This window comes from Rattus norvegicus, chromosome 7, assembly GCF_036323735.1.
Source record: "Rattus norvegicus strain BN/NHsdMcwi chromosome 7, GRCr8, whole genome shotgun sequence".
Taxonomy (NCBI): domain Eukaryota; kingdom Metazoa; phylum Chordata; class Mammalia; order Rodentia; family Muridae; genus Rattus; species Rattus norvegicus.
The window spans coordinates 132,629,222-132,648,183 of NC_086025.1; the positions used below are offsets into that span (position 1 = coordinate 132,629,222).

The 18,962-nt window shown below is 46.5% G+C and overlaps 1 protein-coding gene across 3 annotated transcripts in view; it reads right to left on the reverse strand.

Moving 5' to 3' along the window:
* Positions 1-567: 567 nt before the first annotated feature.
* The window catches only part of Racgap1 (Rac GTPase-activating protein 1), a 29,950-nt gene continuing 11,555 nt past the window's right edge, over positions 568-18,962 (reverse strand). The window contains exons 3-17 of one of the 3 annotated variants that reach the window (XM_006257400.5): positions 18,637-18,842; positions 17,398-17,534; positions 16,094-16,163; positions 14,240-14,290; positions 12,778-12,858; positions 12,139-12,256; positions 11,272-11,399; positions 8,969-9,133; positions 6,797-6,892; positions 6,515-6,713; positions 4,363-4,468; positions 4,070-4,202; positions 3,724-3,847; positions 2,639-2,744; positions 568-1,597 (exon numbers count right to left, since the gene is read on the reverse strand). In XM_006257400.5, coding sequence (XP_006257462.1) covers positions 1,522-1,597; positions 2,639-2,744; positions 3,724-3,847; positions 4,070-4,202; positions 4,363-4,468; positions 6,515-6,713; positions 6,797-6,892; positions 8,969-9,133; positions 11,272-11,399; positions 12,139-12,256; positions 12,778-12,858; positions 14,240-14,290; positions 16,094-16,163; positions 17,398-17,534; positions 18,637-18,842 — 1,796 coding nt within the window. In that variant the 3' untranslated portion in view covers positions 568-1,521. Of the gene's footprint in view, positions 1,598-2,638; positions 2,745-3,723; positions 3,848-4,069; positions 4,203-4,362; positions 4,469-6,514; positions 6,714-6,796; positions 6,893-8,968; positions 9,134-11,271; positions 11,400-12,138; positions 12,257-12,777; positions 12,859-14,239; positions 14,291-16,093; positions 16,164-16,226; positions 16,408-17,397; positions 17,535-18,636; positions 18,843-18,962 lie in introns of those variants that run through there. The other 2 variants (NM_001108112.1, XM_039079329.2) reach the window with 2 other exon arrangements.

Sequence of the window (18,962 nt, forward strand, 5' to 3'; positions counted from 1 at the left end):
GAAAAGAGGACAGCGTTAGAAAAGAGCCTAGCAGGCATGTGTGAGAGGGGAGCCTGGGAGACGGGACCCAACTTCTGTCAATTTGCTGAGGCAGATGGGCCCTGCTGTGAGAGCTGCCCCCTCCTGGGAAAAAAGCCAGTCGGTTGCCTCCTCTGTCCACTGTTACACATTAAGCCTGCGACTGTTTGCCTCCAATCTCAGATACAGTCTGCTCACCAGCTTCGAGCTCTTAGTGCAGGTGTCCTCAGTTAATCATCCCGGCTCACTCCAGAGTCACTTCCAGCAGTGAAGGATGTTCCAGGCAGACAGCCAGCGGCAATTTTTTTCTTTAAATCTGCACCATTCTGATCCCTAAAGACTAGTTTAAAAAGTTTTTTTTTCTCCCTAAAATGCTTTCTTCAAACAAGAAGGTAACAAATCTAGGACTTCGGTTTTGAAAAACAGACTGAATGACAAGGAGGAGGAAGCTCTCCAGGTTTACTTCAGGTTCAGCTGGAAGGTGCAAGCAACACCCTGTATGGGAGACATCTTCAGAAAGGTGCTCAAGGGCAAGAAAGCCAACATCACTTTCATCTTGAAAAAGGTATTTATTTTTTTCCACATAATATTCCAAATACATGTCTTACAGATAAGGGTTAGTATGAGTATCAGAAAACATCCCAGGGAAGGAAGCCATTTTAGACACTGGAAAATGCTAACCAAAAAACCAATGCTTACATACACATGTCTGGAAAAAGCTCACCACCTAAAGTGCAAAGACAGAAGCAACTAACGTTCTCGCTGTATGAAAATAGACAATCTTCTGAACTATTAGCTGGCTTTTTAAATAGGCTCCACTGGACAAAGGACAAGGGGTCAGTCGTCAGAATGAATCAGGCTTTAAACCAATCTGGCTTTGACCCCAATCAACTGCAAACAAAGTCCAGGTTGAGGCTGACTAGAGACTACACGCCACGTGGGATCATAGCCTCTAGCACTTTCTACAACTCAGACTTAACCCAGTTAGAAGTGAGTATCCTCAGATCAGTGCCTCGGCCTACCCGCCGCAGAGGGCTCCCGGCCATGTGTCACTCCCTGAAGGAGAAGAGGACCTGGCTTCTGAGAAGGGGCCATCCTGTGGCCTCTGTGTAGTTCTTTATCTTGTCCCAAAACCTCTTGTCCCGAGATAATTCAGGTTTACCTAAGAGGCACAGTTTCTGTCACTGTCTAAGAGACACCACAGGACCAGTCATTTCACGAGCTGTATCTGGCTTTAAGCCTAAGAGATCCCCCTCCCCCCCCAGAAGAGCCATAGTCGATTCCCGTTGTCCTTCTACCCTGCAGAAAGCTCCATTTTAAAGCTCCCAACAACTCTACGAGGTGCTAGGTCACCAGGTGAGAGGGAGCTATGTAATAATCAAACTCTCATATACATTAAACTTTATTTAAAGCCTGGAAAATGCTAAAAGTAGTAATTACACAGGAGCTGAGGAGCGAACAGGTGTGTCTCCTGCAGTAGGCAGACAGTAGGCAGAAACAGCTTTACTTGAGGTACGGAGCAGGGAAAAATTTGCCCTGTTGACCTAAGTTGGTGGCAGACTTGCTCTTGTTCCCAAATCTAAAAATAAATTAGAGAGAACGGCTGAGAAAAGTGCTCTACAGGCTGGTGAGTGACACCACAAAGAGGTGATTACTGCGAACCCGGACAAGTTGAGATCCATCCCTACAGCCCACAAAGGAGGAAGGAAAGAACTAACTCTAAAGGTTGTTCTCCAGGTGGGTGCTCCAGTGCAGGCATCACACATGCAGGTAAGTACACATTCTTTAAAAAACATTCTATAAAAAATACTGAATAACAATTATGTTACTTGATATAAAACTAAGCATGGGAACTGCCTAGGGAGCTATTCGGTAAGGTGTTACTGACCCAGCAGGGTGGGTCCCAGGGTCACCGCAGAGCCCTTCATCTGAGGTTTCCACTTCTACTTCAGTTATTCTTTTCATTTACTTCTTTAGATAAGGCCCCGGCTGGCCTTGCACTCCTGGTGATTCTCCTGTCTCAGTCTCCCAAATGCTAGAACTGTTGGAGGACTGCAGGCATATACACCAATACACCTTCAATAAACTACTGTCCCCAAACCTGAAGACCTGAATCAACTCCTAGGAACTACACGGTAGGAGAGAGTTGATTCTTACAAGGTATGCTCTACCCCAGCATGCTGCTGCAACTCATGCAGGAGTACACACACACACACACACACACACACACACACACACACACAGACACAGACACACACACAGAGACACACACAGACAGACACACACACACAGAGACACACACACACAGACACACACACACACAGAGACACACACACAGAGACACACACACACACAGAGACACACAGACACACACATACTCACGCACACATACACACACAGAGACACACACACACACGCGCACACACACACACACACAGAGACAGACACAGACACACACACAGAGACACACACACAGAGAGACGCACGCACGCACACTCGCACACACACAGACATGCACACACGCACAGACACGCACACGCGCACGCGCGCACACACACACACACACACACACACACACACACGAGTATGTGCACACATACCCCTGAGAAGTTCTGCATACCTGGGTGTGCTCTTGGAGAGGTTGTACAATCTCTGTGACAGGGAATTTGATGAAGGAGTCTTGACAAGCTGGAATTCAGGAGTGGTCACAGGCCCCAATAAGCTCACTTGAAATAAAATTGAGACATATTTTTAAGTGAATTTGGAAAAATAAAGAAAGTACCTTTGACGAGGGATGGTTTTAGCTGACTAGCCTCTGAAAGTTAGACGTGTAGCAGCTCACAGGCCATTTTTGCCCTTTTGTGGTAACTGGCTCCTGAGTCTTCTGAACCATCCAGGCAACTACTCAATGAACAGCTGACACTCACTTCCTGATTCAGACAATTCCCAAACTCCAAACCTCACACTTCTGACATCTGAACATTTGACTTTTACATATACTACAAAAAACAAGACACTTTCCTTAAAAAGACACTTTTAATAGGTCTATTTGGTGGGGATAAAACCATTCCACTCAAATGGTAGCAGAAATGGCAAAGTCACACCAGAATCAGACCCAGTGAGACGGCTCCCAGGCAAAGGCACGACGGTCCCTGAGACCCACACACATCGTGGGAGGAGAAAACCAATTCCCCCAAGTTGTCCTCGGGCTCCACCAATGCACCATGGCATGTGCACCACACATAACATTTTTCAAAAATGAAACCAGGGTTGGGGATTTAGCTCAGTGGTAGAGCGCTTGCCTAGGAAGCGCAAGGCCCTGGGTTCGGTCCCCAGCTCCGAAGGAAAGAATCAAAAATGAAACCAAATCAATAAAACACGCTAACACACCCAAAGCAGGACTAAACCCTGGGAATTCCATCACGCTGGATGGAATACATGTAACTCTGAAACACTGATGGAACGTCCAAGCTGGTGCACACCGATTAGAGGGGTTGAGAGAGGGCCTCGTGGAACCCGGAATGGCGCTGAACTCTCGCCGAGGATGGCCTTCAGCTCTCTGCCTCGGCCTTCACTTCCTACGCATTAGGGTTACAGGTGTTCGTTCCCACGCCCAGCCCAGATATCCAAACAGCTGGAAGCTCAGAGAAATGGGCCTGCCGCCGAGCGCCTGCAGAAGCAGCAGCAAACGCAGGCAGGACTGACCTTTAATGTCTGGTGTCCGTGGTGTTGAGCTCCCATTGCCGCGGTGGCAGTCCATGTTCTCTTGTTCCACCATCATGAACTGATTCCAGTACTCCAGGGGCAGAGAGAGCAGGCGCTCCACCACCTAAAGGGCAGAGTCAAGCTTACTGCGTGTAATCCTCGTTGTTTCTCAGTCTCACTCTGCAGCCCAGGCTTGCCTAGAACTTGAAATGTAGACCAGGCTGGGGTGACCCTCCTGGGACAGCGGCCATTGCATGTGCTCGCCATACACGGCTTACTGTGTCACTATGCCATGTTAGTGCAAAGCTCAGACCTTCTGCATCTGTGTGCACACATGAGCCCCTACCTTGAGCTGGCGTTTGATGTCCTGGAACATCGTCACTGGATCTGGATTGGGCACAGTGTGGGCAACTATCGTAGGGCCGAAGATTTTAGCCAGATTGACAACGTCCATCTTAGTGCTCGGACTCTGAGCCACTCTAAACAAAAGATTATATTAAAGACATACTATTCCTCCTCACTACACACCAAAATACACATTCTGTAAGACAACAACCCAGTGTCCACACTTCCGACACCCAGTCCACAGTCTTCTCCTTGGAAGATTCCCTGGTTCACAGACTAATCTACCACACTAACCTCTGGAGGTGGATCATGAGGAAGGCTAGCGTGTCCCTGTTGGCCTGGGGCAGCTCACTGACAGCCTGGTACATGGCGGCTGTGCTGTTGTCTTCATCCGTTATCTCTGTGATGACAAGAAAGCTCTAAGGTCCAGACTCTTGCCCTGGACAGCAGCTTCAAAGTTACCGACCTCAAAGGCCGCCTACACACGGGGCTCTGGAACTTCTGATGAGGCTCATGACAGCACCAGACTCTGGTTTCATGAACAGGCAGGACACTGGCCAACAGTTCAAACAGCCTAAGCTCACCGCTGCAACCCACTTGCTAGGAAGACAGACAACTGCGGGGTCAGCCATCGACAGTCATCCCACCTTTAAGGGCCAACCCTGTACCAGGTGCTGCTTTAAGTGTGAGGAAAAAGCAGACAGAGGCCTTGCTTCCTGGAATAAATACTGAAAGAGCTGGTCAGGGAAAACAAAGCACATGCCAGGTAGAAAAAAGGAGCCATGGGACGCTGAAGTAATGGGGTCAGCTACTTCTCACACTCTGGGCAGAAGGTGGGTTTAAGGTTAGTTTTTAAAACTGGGTCCCGTAGCCTACTCCAATCTTAAACTCATGGTGTAGCCAACGCTGTCTCAAATACCTGGTCATCCTGCCTCTACTTCCCAAGTGCTGGGACTACCATGTCATACACCTGGCTTGGGAAACAAACTGCAGAGACATCCAGGGGGAAGCTGCTGGGGCTAAGGACTTGTGGTGGGTGGACGCTATGGATTCCAAGACTGGGCGGAGAGATAAGGACACTCACTGGCTGCTCTTACAGAGGACCTGGGTTCAGTTCTTAGCACCCACACAGCAGCTCACAACTGCTTGTAACTCCAGCTGTGGGGGACCCAACACCCTCTTCAGGCCTCTGTAGGCACTGTGTGATGTGGTACACAGACATGTAAAACACCTATATACATAAAATAAAAAGTAAAATCCAAAACTCCACGATTAGAAAAGAGGAAGGAAGGGTATAAAGAAAATGGTATTGGAGACAATAACCAGGAGCCAAGTCACACAGGTCTTTTTAACCACGATAAAGATGAAGTTAGTCTAAAATCGATGGACAAGCCTAGCAGGTGTCACATGATTCTAATCCCAGCACTCAGGAGGCAGAGGCAGGTGGATGTTTGTGTTTGAGGCCAGCCTGGTTCCAGAACAACCAGGACTACACAGTGAAACCTCATCTCAAAAATCAAAACAAAAATTATAAAATAAAATAAAAATGGTGGACAGAGACAAAAGGGCCACCAAGTAACTTAGGAATGTGAAAGGACCACACAGCACCCGCACAGACACTATCATGTAGGGGCAAGCAGAGACACCACAATCTGTCAGCAGGTTCTTAGCATGTTCCGAGGGCAGCTGAGTACCAGGACTCATGACAAATACCAGATTTAAGGTGTATTTACAAGCTGCTAACACGGTCTGTGGTGGAAAAGAAAGGAATCAAAGCTGGTTCTGGGGCTGGAGAGATGGCTCAGTGGTTAAGAGCACCGGCTGCTCTTCCAAAGGTCCTGAGTTCAAATCCCAGCAACCACATGGTGGCTCACAACCATCTGTAATGAGATCTGATGCCTCTTCTGGTGTGTCTGAAGACAGCTACAGTGTACTCATATACAATAAATAAAATCTTAAAAAAAAAAAAAAAAAAAAAAAAAGCTGGTTCTGTTTCCGAAAGGACAACCGAAAACCCAACCAAGAACCAAGACCAACAAACAGGCTTAGTTTAATTTAGTTTAATTCTTCCCTTTTATTTGATGTGTACAGGCACTTTGCTGCACTTTGCCGACAGTTATGTGGTGCCTGAAGGAGGCAGAAGAGGGCAACAGATCCTTCAGGTCTGGGGTCACAGACAGTGTGACCCACCCATGCAGAAGCTTCGAATCAAAACCAGATCCTCTGGAAGAGAAGCCCGTGCTCAACCACAGAGCATCTCTCAGCCTCTCTAATTAAGTAAGGGAAGAACGGCATGATGGGAGGCATGGACAGTTACTCACCCACTCAACAGTTTGAGTGCCTACTACACTTCAGACACTGTATAAGGTAGGGAAACATTAGTACACTGTGTGAACACAGCTCAGTTCTGGAATCAGCTGGTGGCACAATCAAGTTCTGCCCTTACCTGCTGCCTCCATGAACGCTTTGCTTAGCCAAAAGGTCAGAAGGGGTTCCTTGAGGTTTCGAAGGAAGTCTTTCAGGAGGCTGCAGATGGCATGGATGTCGTCCACTTTGCTGAGGAGGGGCACGGTTTTCACTTTAAGGAATTTCTCTTTCAGCTCCTTTACTGTCCGGTCACAGCCTGAGATCCTGTATAAGCCTGCCTATTAAAAGATGACACTTATTCAGGGACTTCCAAATTACTATTACAGATAACAAACTCTCCCTGTGCATGGTTTCCTCTCACCTCAGTCAGGCCTCGCTGCTCAATCTCATTCACACAGCTGACAACAATAGCAGGAATCATTGGGGAAGTCTGCGACACAAAATCTGCCAGCATTCCCTGGAAGAAGAAGCTTTATGATTTAACCCCTGAGACTAAGAGAGGAAGACCTCATGCAAAGAGTTGTCACTAAACACTAGGAAATTACATCAGCTTCTAAATTTCTGTTCTACAATTCATGTTAAAACAGTCTTGGGTGACTCATAATCACCTACCCCCCACTCCGGGGGAATGTGACCTCTCTGGCCTCCAGGGGTACCTCAGCTCATGTCCACATACCCCACCCCATACATAGTTTAAATAAGAATAAAATTTTTGAAGGATCTTGGGAGAGGGAGGTGCGGCTTTATTAGAGTATAAGTCTGGGGGCTGGAGGGATGGCTCAGCGGTTAAAGAGTACTGGCAACTCTTCCAGAGGTCCTGAGTTCAATTCCCAGCAACCACATGGTGGTTCATAATCATGTGTACTAAATTCTGATGCCCTCTTCTGATTTGTCAGAAGATAGCCACAATGTATTCAAATATATAAGAATGAATACATCTTTAAAAAGAGGAGGAGATAGAGTATAAGTCTGACATGTATGAGGCCTGGTCTTGACCCTGTGGTGACCGATGCGTGTTATCCCAGCACACTGGAGATAGAAGCAGGAAGAGCAGTTTGAAGTCATCTACATAGTAAGTTTGAGGCCACCCAAGGCTACATGAGCTCCTGCCTCAAAACAAACACACAGAGCCTTCCTTGGTCACTTTCCTGTCTTCCTGCTGTGAGAATATATACATACATACATACATACATACATACATACGTATGTACGTATGTATGTATGTATGTATATAAATAAAACCGTGCTTTGTCATGAGCAGGTAACAATGCCACCAACACCGCCTACTTCCTTTTCTTCTACTGGAGACCGAGAAAGCAAGCAGTGGAGAGGTCCCTGCTGTGAGCTGGGTGTGGTGGCACACCACAGCTTTCACCCTGCAGAGGTAAGGCCATCTTTGAGCTTGGATCCTTGAGAACTGATCCCAGTATACCCTTCTGAAGGTTAACAAATCTTTCCCCACTCCTGTCTTGGCTAGCCCTATGTTAGCCCTGCACTCAACAAGGTGCAACCATTACTCAGTTACATGTTGGCATCTAAAGCCAGGTACAGGAGCGTCAGGGCTGCTCTGTGATGTGGTCTGACTCGTGTAGAACTCAGTGCAGGGAAAAGAGGCTTGGGGAAGTTGCACAGATGAGAAGACGATGGACTGGAACAAGAGTGCAGTTGAGACTTCTGCACTCAATACAGACAGCACACACGCTGTGTCTTAGCACAGAACAGCTTTGCGTGCCCAGGTCTCACGTCTTCTTTCTAGTTAGGCATTCAGACAGGGATAGAAACTGCTGAAGGTGAGAGTCCTCTTGCAGGGGGCCTGAGTTCAATTCCAGCACCCATGCCACGTGCCTCACACCTACCTGTAACTACAGCTAGAGAGGCACCTGTACTCACATGCACAGACACACATATACAGAGTAATAGTTAAATCCATCTTCCAGTGTGTGGTCTAGACCTAAATAAACTGACAATTTCTATCAAATAAAGCAAGCATAATGAATGGCAGAGGCCTATGATCCCAGCACTCCTGAGACAGAGGCAGGAGGATCTCTGCATTTAAGGCCAGCCCGATCTACTGAGCAAGTTCCGGGACATCCAGGGCTACACAGAGAAACCCTGTTTTGAGAAACCAAAACATCAGTAACAACAATAGGGAAGAGAACGAACGCGAGCTCACGGGGTGGGACTGAGGGTGAGATTGGAGAGCCAGTAAACAGGAATGGCCTTGAGCTCACCACTGTGGAGTTAAATGGTAGGAACCAGGGGTAGGCTAGAAGAATGGCTACTGTGCGCGTGCGTGTGCGTGTGTGTGTGTGTGATCTCCCTAGGAGAGGAGAGTGAAGAGGGACCCGCCATAGAAAGATTATTAAATAGAAAATCCCAAACAAGATTCCACTACAAGTTGACATTTTACTATTTCTATTCATTTTTCTTGGAGGGAATTTTATTTGAGATCAATAATTTTTAAATGAAAAACTGATACTATGCCTTTTAAAGACTAAAGTAACAAATGATGGTTGGTTGCCATGAGTCTCACCTCTCCAATCTTCACGGGGGTTCCCACCAGGGGAGGAATGCAGGGAAGGGGACATCGGTCCCGGCATTCTGGATGAGAGACCAAACGACAGTCCCGACACTTCAGAGACAGCTTGCCAAACTTGATCCGCTTCCCACACGGGACACAAGATTCAGGCTTAATAACCTGGAGATAAAACAGGGCAGAGGCATGGGACAATATGAATTAGAGTTAATGTCAACTACATGCATTAAGCGCACTGTATGTATGAAATAACATTTTAGGCCCATTACACATTTTAATGTAATTCCCACAAAAAAAAATTGTGAAATAAGTCTTGTTTTCTTCATTTTAATAATAGCAGTAGTTGGGGTTGGGGATTTAGCTCAGTGGTAGAGCGCTTGCCTAGCAAGCGCAAGGCCCTGGGTTCAGTCCCCAGCTCCGAAAAAAAGGAAAAAAAAAATAATAATAATAGCAGTGGTCTGGTGAGCATGGTGGCACATGCCTTAATTCAAGTACCTAGGAGACAGCGCAAGTGGATTTCTGTGAGCTCAAAAACCAACCAGGGCTACAAAATGAAGCCCTGTTTGGGGAAAAAAAAAAAAAAAAAAGGAGAGGAGGAGAAAGAGAGGAGGAAGAAGAGGAGGAGGAGAAGAGAAAAAGGAAAAAGGCTGACTACCAACACCTCTCAGTCAGGAGTGGAGAGTGGGTGCTCATGAGCCAGCCCCTCCCTCACCCATGCTGTGGGAGGTGGGAGTCAGTTCTCTGAAGGCTGCTGGGAAGTTTTTCATGCTCCAGTGCATGAATCCTCACACTCATGCATATTAGACTCAATTAATTATTAAAAAATAGAAAGAGGACATGATGTTGAGAGTGGGGCATGTTGAGGAGTTTTGGGGAGCTGGTGAATGGGGTGAATATGCTCTCCATACACTACATGCATGTCTGAAGTTCTCAAAGATAGACAATGTCATAAGTGTTGACAAGATCTAGAAAAGCTGAAACTCAAGCACCGTTACAGTACGACAGCAACAGCACTCGCAGATATGCATACCCAGCAGAAGTGGAAATGTCTTCCCAGCAGATGCAGAAGAGCTCTCTCCACTGATGAGGATGAGTCAAGGGCTCTCCTCACAAGGGAACATCGTTCATCAGATAAAGAGACATAAACCAGGCTACAGAGGGACTGTAACCGACTGACTGAGGCCAGACACAAAGGCACACATGCCATGTGCCTCGTGTATGGGAAATGTTTTAAGATAGATAGACAGACAGACAGACAGACAGACAGACAGACAGACAGCCCGCCCAGAGAGACGCAGCAGAGTCTATGGTGGAAGCCTATGGCAACTGGATGCTGGTGTGGCACAGGGTGATGGAGGAAATCCTGTTAGGTTTGGTTGGGATTTCCCTTCTGGATGGTAAAATGGTCTAAAACTGCTACTGTCGGCAGATACCCAATTATAGGACTACACTGAATGTCAAGGAATTGAACATTGAAGCGGATGAGCGAAGCCAGGCAATGGTAGCTCACATCTATGATCCCAGCATGGGAGACCAATGGAGCAAGAAAGACAACTCAGAAACTAAGTTGTTCTTAGAAAGGACACAAGTTCAATTCTCAGCACCCACATTGGGCAGCTCACAATTGCCTATAGTTCCCACTCCAAATGAACTGACACCCTACATTAAGATCGGCAACATCATGCAAGGTAATTTTAAAGAAATTGAAAAAAGAGAGGCTGGAGAGACAGCTCAGCAGTTAAGAGCATCAACTGCCCTACCAAAGTCCTGGGGTAAAGGTACCTGCCACCAAGCCTAATGGCCTGAGTTCAATCCCCGGATGCATGTGATGGACAGAGAACCAGCCATAGCATATGCACACCCCCCACTCAGCAAGGGACACAGAAAATAGTAATTTCTTTTAATAAAATTAGTATATGTGATTGTATGTAAAATCAGCTCAATAAAGTCAGGTGTAGCTTTGCACCCATTTAATCCCAGCACTGGGGACGCAGAGGCAGGTAAATCTCAAGTTCAAGGCTAGCCTGGTACAGATCAAATTCCAATAGTCAGGGCTACACAGGGAAACCCTGTCTTGAAAAAACTAAAACAAAACAAGCTGAACAAAGCGACAACGGCCCTAGTCCCCCTAAAGAGAGACAAATAGGAAAGGTGGAAGTACTATAGTGTAGCCCCTCACACTGGGAGGACAAAGCAAAAGTACAACAGAGGGAGAGGCCAACCGGGCCACAGAGAAGGAGCCAGCCCGTCTCCACAACCGCAATGACGCCTCAGAGGAAACGAAGGCACCCCAGACTTACCGTCTTTGAGACAAAGTCGTGTAAGCGCATGCCATTATTCTGGGGTGTGCCCACAGCGTCTGTCTCAGTTCTTGGCTCCAGTGGCCTGCTATTGAGAGCAGAGTCGCTGTTCACAGGTTGTAAAGGTCCTAGAAAAACAATCAAATTTAAACTTTTGTCATAAAAGTGTTCGTCCTTATAAATTTTAATCCTATTTTAATTTTCTCTTTTTAACTTCACTTTTAATAGTAGTAAACACACACACACACACACACACACACACACACACACACACACACACACACACAGTTTCCAAGAAAAGCTAAAATTCTCCACGAGTGGTGCACTCAGACTGACCAGCCCCACAGAGTAAAGGACAGCAGACACTACTCGGGGTAGCATCGGGCAGGCGCTCATAAGAACTTCCCTACCCAGCATGTCCATGTCTCAAGAGGATTCGCAGAAACCAACTAACTCTCAATTGGAACCAGTGCTTTTTTCCTTTTTTAAAAATTTTTTTGAGACTTTATTTATGTGTATGGGCGTTTGTCTGAATGAATCTGCACCATAGGTGCAGTGTAGTGCCAAGGAGACCAGAAGCGTGCGTCAGATTCCTTAGGCCTGGAGTTACAGATGGTTGTAGCCACCCTATAGGTGCTAGGAATTAAACCTATGTCTTCTATGAGAGCAGCTGGGCGGAGCCGTCTCTCCAGCCCCTCTTTTTTGGTCTCACCATGTATGCCAAGGACTGGTCTTGAGTCAGTATGAAGTCTAGGCTACCCAGCAACTCTCACTTCCCGTCTCGGCTTCTAGGTGAGCAGACTGTAGCTGTCACCAGAGCCAGCCCTGTGGCTATAAGGAGGAAATGTAGCTACATATCTGCCAGACCTGATTTCCCTCGACTCCTGGTCCAACACGGCAATGTCTCGATAGTGGACACGGCTTCAATGGGCCCACCGTCACTGGGGACAGTCACCGTTGTTTTAGCAACTATTGATTCATTTGCCTGAAACAAAATGAAACGTTTGCCATATGAAAGAGGGACGCGCTGACTGTTTCCATACAGGTATTTTCCAGTGGATAAAAATCACCAAATTCTGAATAAGACCTATATTCCAGTCCTAAGCCCTTAAGCTGAAATCTCACACACTGCAGGAGTATAGAGAGAGCAAAGAACAACAGACCGACAGCTGACCGGACTAAGTTTTTTTCCTTGTTTGAGACAGGTTCTTGCTTTGTAATGCTGGTTGTCCTGGAACTATGCTAGACCAAACTAGCCTCAGACATGCAGAGATCTACCTGCATCTGTCTCCAGAGTGCTGGGGTTAAAGGCATGAGCCATCACACCCTGCCTAGCTGACAGCTCTTACTCAGAGCCCACTCGAATGGATAATAAAGGACCTCACTCCATAGAAGACTCTAACTTCCTCAAGTAACACTGCAGCAGTACTGAGTACTATCACTCTGCAGAGCCACTAATCGCTGGTGTGTTTAGGCCCCCAGGTCTCTGGCCCTGACTTCTCTTACCTGGTCTATTGTAGAGCCAATGGAACACGTTTTCTTCACAGGCCCAGGAGGGCCATCGATGAACTGTCTACTGCTGGAGCGCTGGAGAAGGGATAAAAGCAAAACTTCAGTGTCAAGTAGAACTGAAACCCAGAAAACACAGTAATCCTATCAGACAAATGCATGCAAGTTCTAAGAACCAGGACTACAATAAATAACAATGCGCTCTTTCTCACGGCCCATTTGTTAAACAAACACAAAAATGCTTTCAGCTATAGAAAAAAGAGACAAGCTTCTGAGACAGAATCAGGAAAAGTAGAACTATAATCCTATCTAAGGACATGAAGTCTTTGGAAACACATCAAATACGCTGAGCACGTCAGCACAGAGATCTCCATATCCCATTATACACACACTGCTTCTGAAGCATATATTAGAGCAAAAAATTCTTGCATAAAAATTCACGGACAACTCAAAACAAACTCAGATATTCTCTTCCTTACTACATGAGGACGTAGCCCAGACCCGTAAGATAAAGTAGACTCTTGCCCGAGTCACCGCTTCAAGCAGTACCATCATGTGACCCCTAGAGCACCAGTGAGATGGCTCAGTGGGCAAAGGTGCTTACTGTGCAAGCCTGAGGACCTGAGTTCAATTCCCAGAGGCTTGAAGAGGAGCAACCCACATGCACTGAGGTATGTGTGCCTATGCCTGCACTCACATGGCCACATTACACACAAAACTGTAATAAATAAAATTTTAAAGTCAGAAAGTATTGCCCAAAATAGCATCAATTCATTTGCGTTTTGTGCTTGTTTTGAAACGGGGTCTCTTGATATAGCCCTGGTTGTCCTGGAACTTGCTCTGAAGACTAGGCTGAGCTCCAATTCACAGAAATCCACCTGCCTCTGCCTGGATTAAAAAGCAGGCAGAGGGGTTGGGGATTTAGCTCAGTGGTAGAGCGCTTGCCTAGGAAGCGCAAGGCCCTGGGTTCGGTCCCCAGCTCCGAAAAAAAGAACCAAAAAAAAAAAAAAAAAAAAAAAAAGCAGGCAGCACCACAGCTGACCTACATTTTGTGTTTCTGTTTAACAATGCCCAGAGATGTGTCAGTTTTGTATCTGAATTTCCCAAAAAGGAAAACGGTAACCAATGGGACTCTTTGCTGGTTGGTTCTCCTGATGGTTATGTATGGTCTCACATTGATAAGTAACGCACGCTGGCCTCACATTCTGATCTTGCTGACTCAGCCTTCTTTGTGTTAGGATCACAGTGTGGGGCATGATGTCAGGCAAAAACATTAAACATCTGAGCACGATGGCAGTCACCTGGAAGGCTGGGGCAGGAGGTCACAATCAAAGCTTGCTTACACAGGAGTTAAGGACATCCTGGCGCTTGGTGAGGAGACAATGGGTGTACTTGCCGATTGTGCATGGGGCTGTGCATTCAAGCCCCACTGGGGGAGGGACAACAAGAAAATACATACCCTCTTTTCTCGTTTCTTCATTTTGAAATTCTTCAAAGAAGAATCCCAGTCCTATTGGCAATTAGATCATGTTAATATCTTTGGTTAGGTCGCTCATAAATCCTATGCAAATAAATGTGCAGCAAACGAGTCAGACTGCCTAACTTAGAGCCCCGGAAGAGGGAAATAAAGGCCTCTGGCATTTGTTCCAAAGCTGCAGTTAACAGGCTTCCTTCAAATACTGAAGCAACAGTAACAGAATCAGGAAGCAATGCCACAGAGACAGAGAAGGTCAGAGAATCGGCTCCTGCCGTGATCATTTCAGGAGCCTGAGTCTTTATCGCTCATTATTTCTCTAATTAGTTTTAGAAGTTAGAGAATAGAAGACATTGTTCTGACCATGTTAGATGTGACTCTTTCCTCAAGTGATTGCTGCTGGGAAATATATCACTTAGAAAGTTAGCTTAACTCATATAACCCTCGGTGCCCTCTTCCGTGGCCCTAAAAGCAAGTTTACCCTTGAGTGCTTTTTTTTTTACCACGGTCAGTTTCACTTCCGTTATTGTAATCACTGGCATACATTTTAGTATCCTACTGGTTACCCCTAAACACACAATTCCTACAAACAGTGAGAACAAAGTGGGTCCGCAGGACTGCACTTCCCCAATCCACAGTTACGTCATCTCTCTATGGGTTCATCGGCTCCAACTTTTAACAGCTAACACAGTAGAGGTTTTCCTCAGAACTCAGCTGATGTTTCATTATATAGCCCAGACCTGTCCCGTATCATTCTTTATTTCAGAAAGTGATTGCCCAATATTCATAACCTTAAAATGGACATCTGCTTCTCTGGTTGAATGAGCAAAAACACTCCTAGGCATGTAGTAAGTGCTTGCTATCTGCTGCTGCATCAAAACCAAATAATAACGATTTCCCGTGCTGTTTTGTTTGCAGGGTTTCAGCTTTCCACAGAAATGATAAATTACTGGTGGACTACCAGTCTCCTCAACATTAAACACTAAAATATATGTAGGTATATGAAATATTATGTTTTATACAGAAATTCTACCAGGTCTGCTGCCCAGAAAAGGTAACAAGTTAGACACAGCAAACCACTGCTTAACCGAGGAACAACACGCTGCTGAGAAATCTAAAGCACCCTTCTAGATGGGCTTCAGTTCCCTTCTAATGGACGTGAAGGATGGCTAAGGCTTCCTGGAGAACCAGACTAATTTGGAAGTAAGATACAGATCTGTTCACCTCAGCAGCAGCAGCAGCAGCAGCAGCAGCAGCAGCAGCAGCAGCAGCAGCAGCAGCAGCAGCAGCAGCAGCAAAGCCTTCCCTGGGTCTGCACACAGTAAGGTCCAGGCCGCCTACTCCATGAGACCCTTTTCCAAAAACTAAAGGTAAACACCTGGCCTGGGGGTTGGGGATTTAGCTCAGTGGTAGAGCATTTGCCTAGCAAGCGCAAGGCCCTGGGTTCCGTCCTCAGCTCTGGGGAAAAAAATAGATTTAAAAAAAAAAAAACCAAAAAACAAACAAACAAACAAACAAACAAAACCAGCTGGCCTGGTCAAGCTTGCTCACTTCTTGGGCTTTAACAAGTCATAAGCAGTTACTCCAGGCTCCTCCCAGAAACCTTTCAGAGACCTTCAACCTCACAGGGAATCCTAAACTTCACATTTCTTCTCCAGAAACTGAATATTTAAGTCCGTATCTTAGAGCTTGTGTGGATTTATATTTAAATTACTAGCTCAGAACCTGTAACAAATCAACTAATAAACAGTCATAAAGGATGGCCAAGGACGGGCAGACATGCTCCTGCGGGGGCAGGTTAACAGAAGGAGAGAACTCTAGAAAGCAAATGTTTATTACCAGTGATTCATCAGTCTTGTCAAAGCTGATATCTGATAAAATGGAGCCAGATTCATCAATCGTTGACAGTCTGGATTAAAAACAGTAACAGCGTTAGACACAGAACACCATAAAACATAAAAGCCACCGGCACCTGAAAGTCCCACTGGTCGGGTAATGGAGTGAGCGAGCTCAGACACGCCAAGCCGAAGCCTGCACGCTGCAGCGCGCTGTGCTCCAAGGTCTCCCTGGGCTGGGTCCGTGAAGAGTGAAGAGTGGCTCAGAGCACTGCAGCCAGGCCCACGGGGCTCTTCTGGCTGAGTGTGGACTACAGGGCGCAGGCTGAGGCTTAATTTGAATCTAATCATGCCTGCTGCTGCCCAGCACTGGGCTTTTGAGGTTTTTTGCTGTTGTTTTTGTTTTGTCTGAGACAAGGCCTCTAGCCCAGGCTGTCCATGAACTTCCTTTGTCACAGGAGATGATTTTTAACTTCCCTAAAATGCTGGGAGCACAAATGTGTAACTCCAGGCCCAGTTTGCAAGGTGCTGAGCTATATACTTGGCTCTGTTATCTGGGCCTACCCCCAGCCCCAGCTCTGACTTTTGAAGACATTAAGCCCAAGCTGGAAATAGGGGTCCATACAGGTAATTGTAACATTTTTGATGTACAGGCAGAGGATCAGAAGTTCAAGACCAGACTGGGATATGAAAGGCCACGCTTTAAAATACAGGCTGGATTGGGGGTGGGGTCTGAGAGATGGTCAGTGACTAAAAGCACACGCTATCCTTCCAGGACTGGATGGAGCTCAGTTCCTGGCAGCTTTAATCTTTCTCTCTCTCATTCCAGGGACGCAGGACCTCCTTCTGCTTTTCATGGGCACCCTGCACGTGTGGAACCTCTTCCCCCTGCACATGTGGAACCTCTCCTCCTCACTGTGCTGGAAGCATTACACCCAAAGCCCAACAGCCTGTCTCAGTGACACCGTGGAACCAAAAGGACTGTCTACTCTTAGCTCCCAGCAGCCACAAGAGCTCTCCAGAGAACAAGCGAGGGTTGCTGAACCTTCCAGACCTTAGTTACTGGACAGGAGTCATTATTGATGTGCAATTTAACACCAACATCAAAATCGTGCCCACAGTGAAACAGCATCCTAACGAAAGCTTAAAAAACAATGAAAGCAGATGGGGATGGGCTTTTTGGCTTCGTTCCCCCACCTCCCCCTCTATCTCCCTCTGCCCTCCTCTAAGGCTCTTTCTGCTTTGTTCAGCACACGTCCCGGAAGCAGCGTGTTTCAGAGGTCAGATAACAACAGATGCAGTCCCCACCTATTGTTCCCAGCGTTGCCACTGGATGCTTGGCCTCGGTTGAGAAAAGCCAGAGCTGATTTTTGTTCCTCGCTTAGCTGGATGCTGCCAGTTGTGTCACACATGAGTATATCTCGAATCAGCTGAATCTGTTGTTCCTACAGACCAAAGCAGAGTAAAACATCATGACCAGCCAGAGAAGAAAGCTTCACCTCAAATTTATGGGATAGGCAGAAGACATTAAAATACATTATGCAAATGGCCTTCAGGAAGACCTTACAACAATAGAATATTAATTCACACCAAGCCCTGACTGTGGCTGGTTTCTGATGAGTGAAAGCAACCCCATATAGAACAGCAAGATCTCCGCTAGAAGACCTTAAACTGCTAAACCAGGGAGAATGATATAGAACGAGAGCTCCAGAATAGATTTCACAGAGCAAACATACTTAGTGTTGTCTTTATCAGAACAATTATTAGCTTCTTTTATGGATCAAAGAAGGCAGTCGCATGTTTCTCTACATGACGGAACAAAATGCATTAAAATAGACACAAAGCTGTAATGCAGACAGTTTGGGCTTCCTGGGGCATCTGCACTGAGCTAAGATGGATTAGTTCCCCTGAGTAAAGCTCTCCACTGCGGCACCATGACCCACCTGACACTGCTCGATATGACTGCATCCAGCCCTGCACCCTGTGCTAGAGAGCTGTGATGACAAAGGCCCAGAGCCACTAACTCATAAAGAGGACAATGCTCTTCCAATTTATAGTAACAACACAGGCTGGGTACACTGGCATGCACCACTAAACCTACTGCTCAGGATGCAGAGGCAGGAGAATCACCTGAGTGAAAGGCTGTCAGGGATTAAATAGTGGACCCTGTCTCAAAAGGCACACACACCCCACCGAACAGCAAATAATTGTATTAGCTAAGTATCCAGAATTTCCTTCTGATCCCCACTTTAACTCCTTAGTCCAGGGCTGTGCACGCCAGGCAAGCACTTTTAGCTGCTTTGCTTTAACTCTTTAAACTCTCACTTGAAGCCTGTCGAGTGAAAAACAGTTTCAAGCCTAAAGGAGAACATACATTTTAATCTCAAACTGAAAAGCAGAAATCACAGGCTTCCGTTTCATCCCTAATCACAGGCAAGATGTCAAATGAGTTCTTCATGTAGAAGCAGAAACTGGGTATTTATGTTAAGTAGAGACATCATCAGACAATGCCCCGCCCACCAGTCTAATACGCAAAGCAATGCACACCAGCTTCGCACACTCGGCCTCAGCTCGTTGCCTCCGTTTGATCTCCACATCCACTTGGTTACGGGCGTGCTTCAGCTTGACGTCCAGGGCACTCCGCCCAGTCTCTGCCTTCAACAACAGATCTTTGAATTTCTCCAGCTCCTGGTTGGTTCTTTGACATTTCTTTCGGAAGTCCTCGAAGTCCTTTACAACCTGGATGAATTCAACTGAGGACAGGCAAAAACTTCAATAATCCAAGTAGCAAAGACATAGCTACTCAAATAAATAGGTCCCACAGCTAGCTTCACCCCAAATATGAGTGTTGCTGGACTATGGTCAAACAGCTG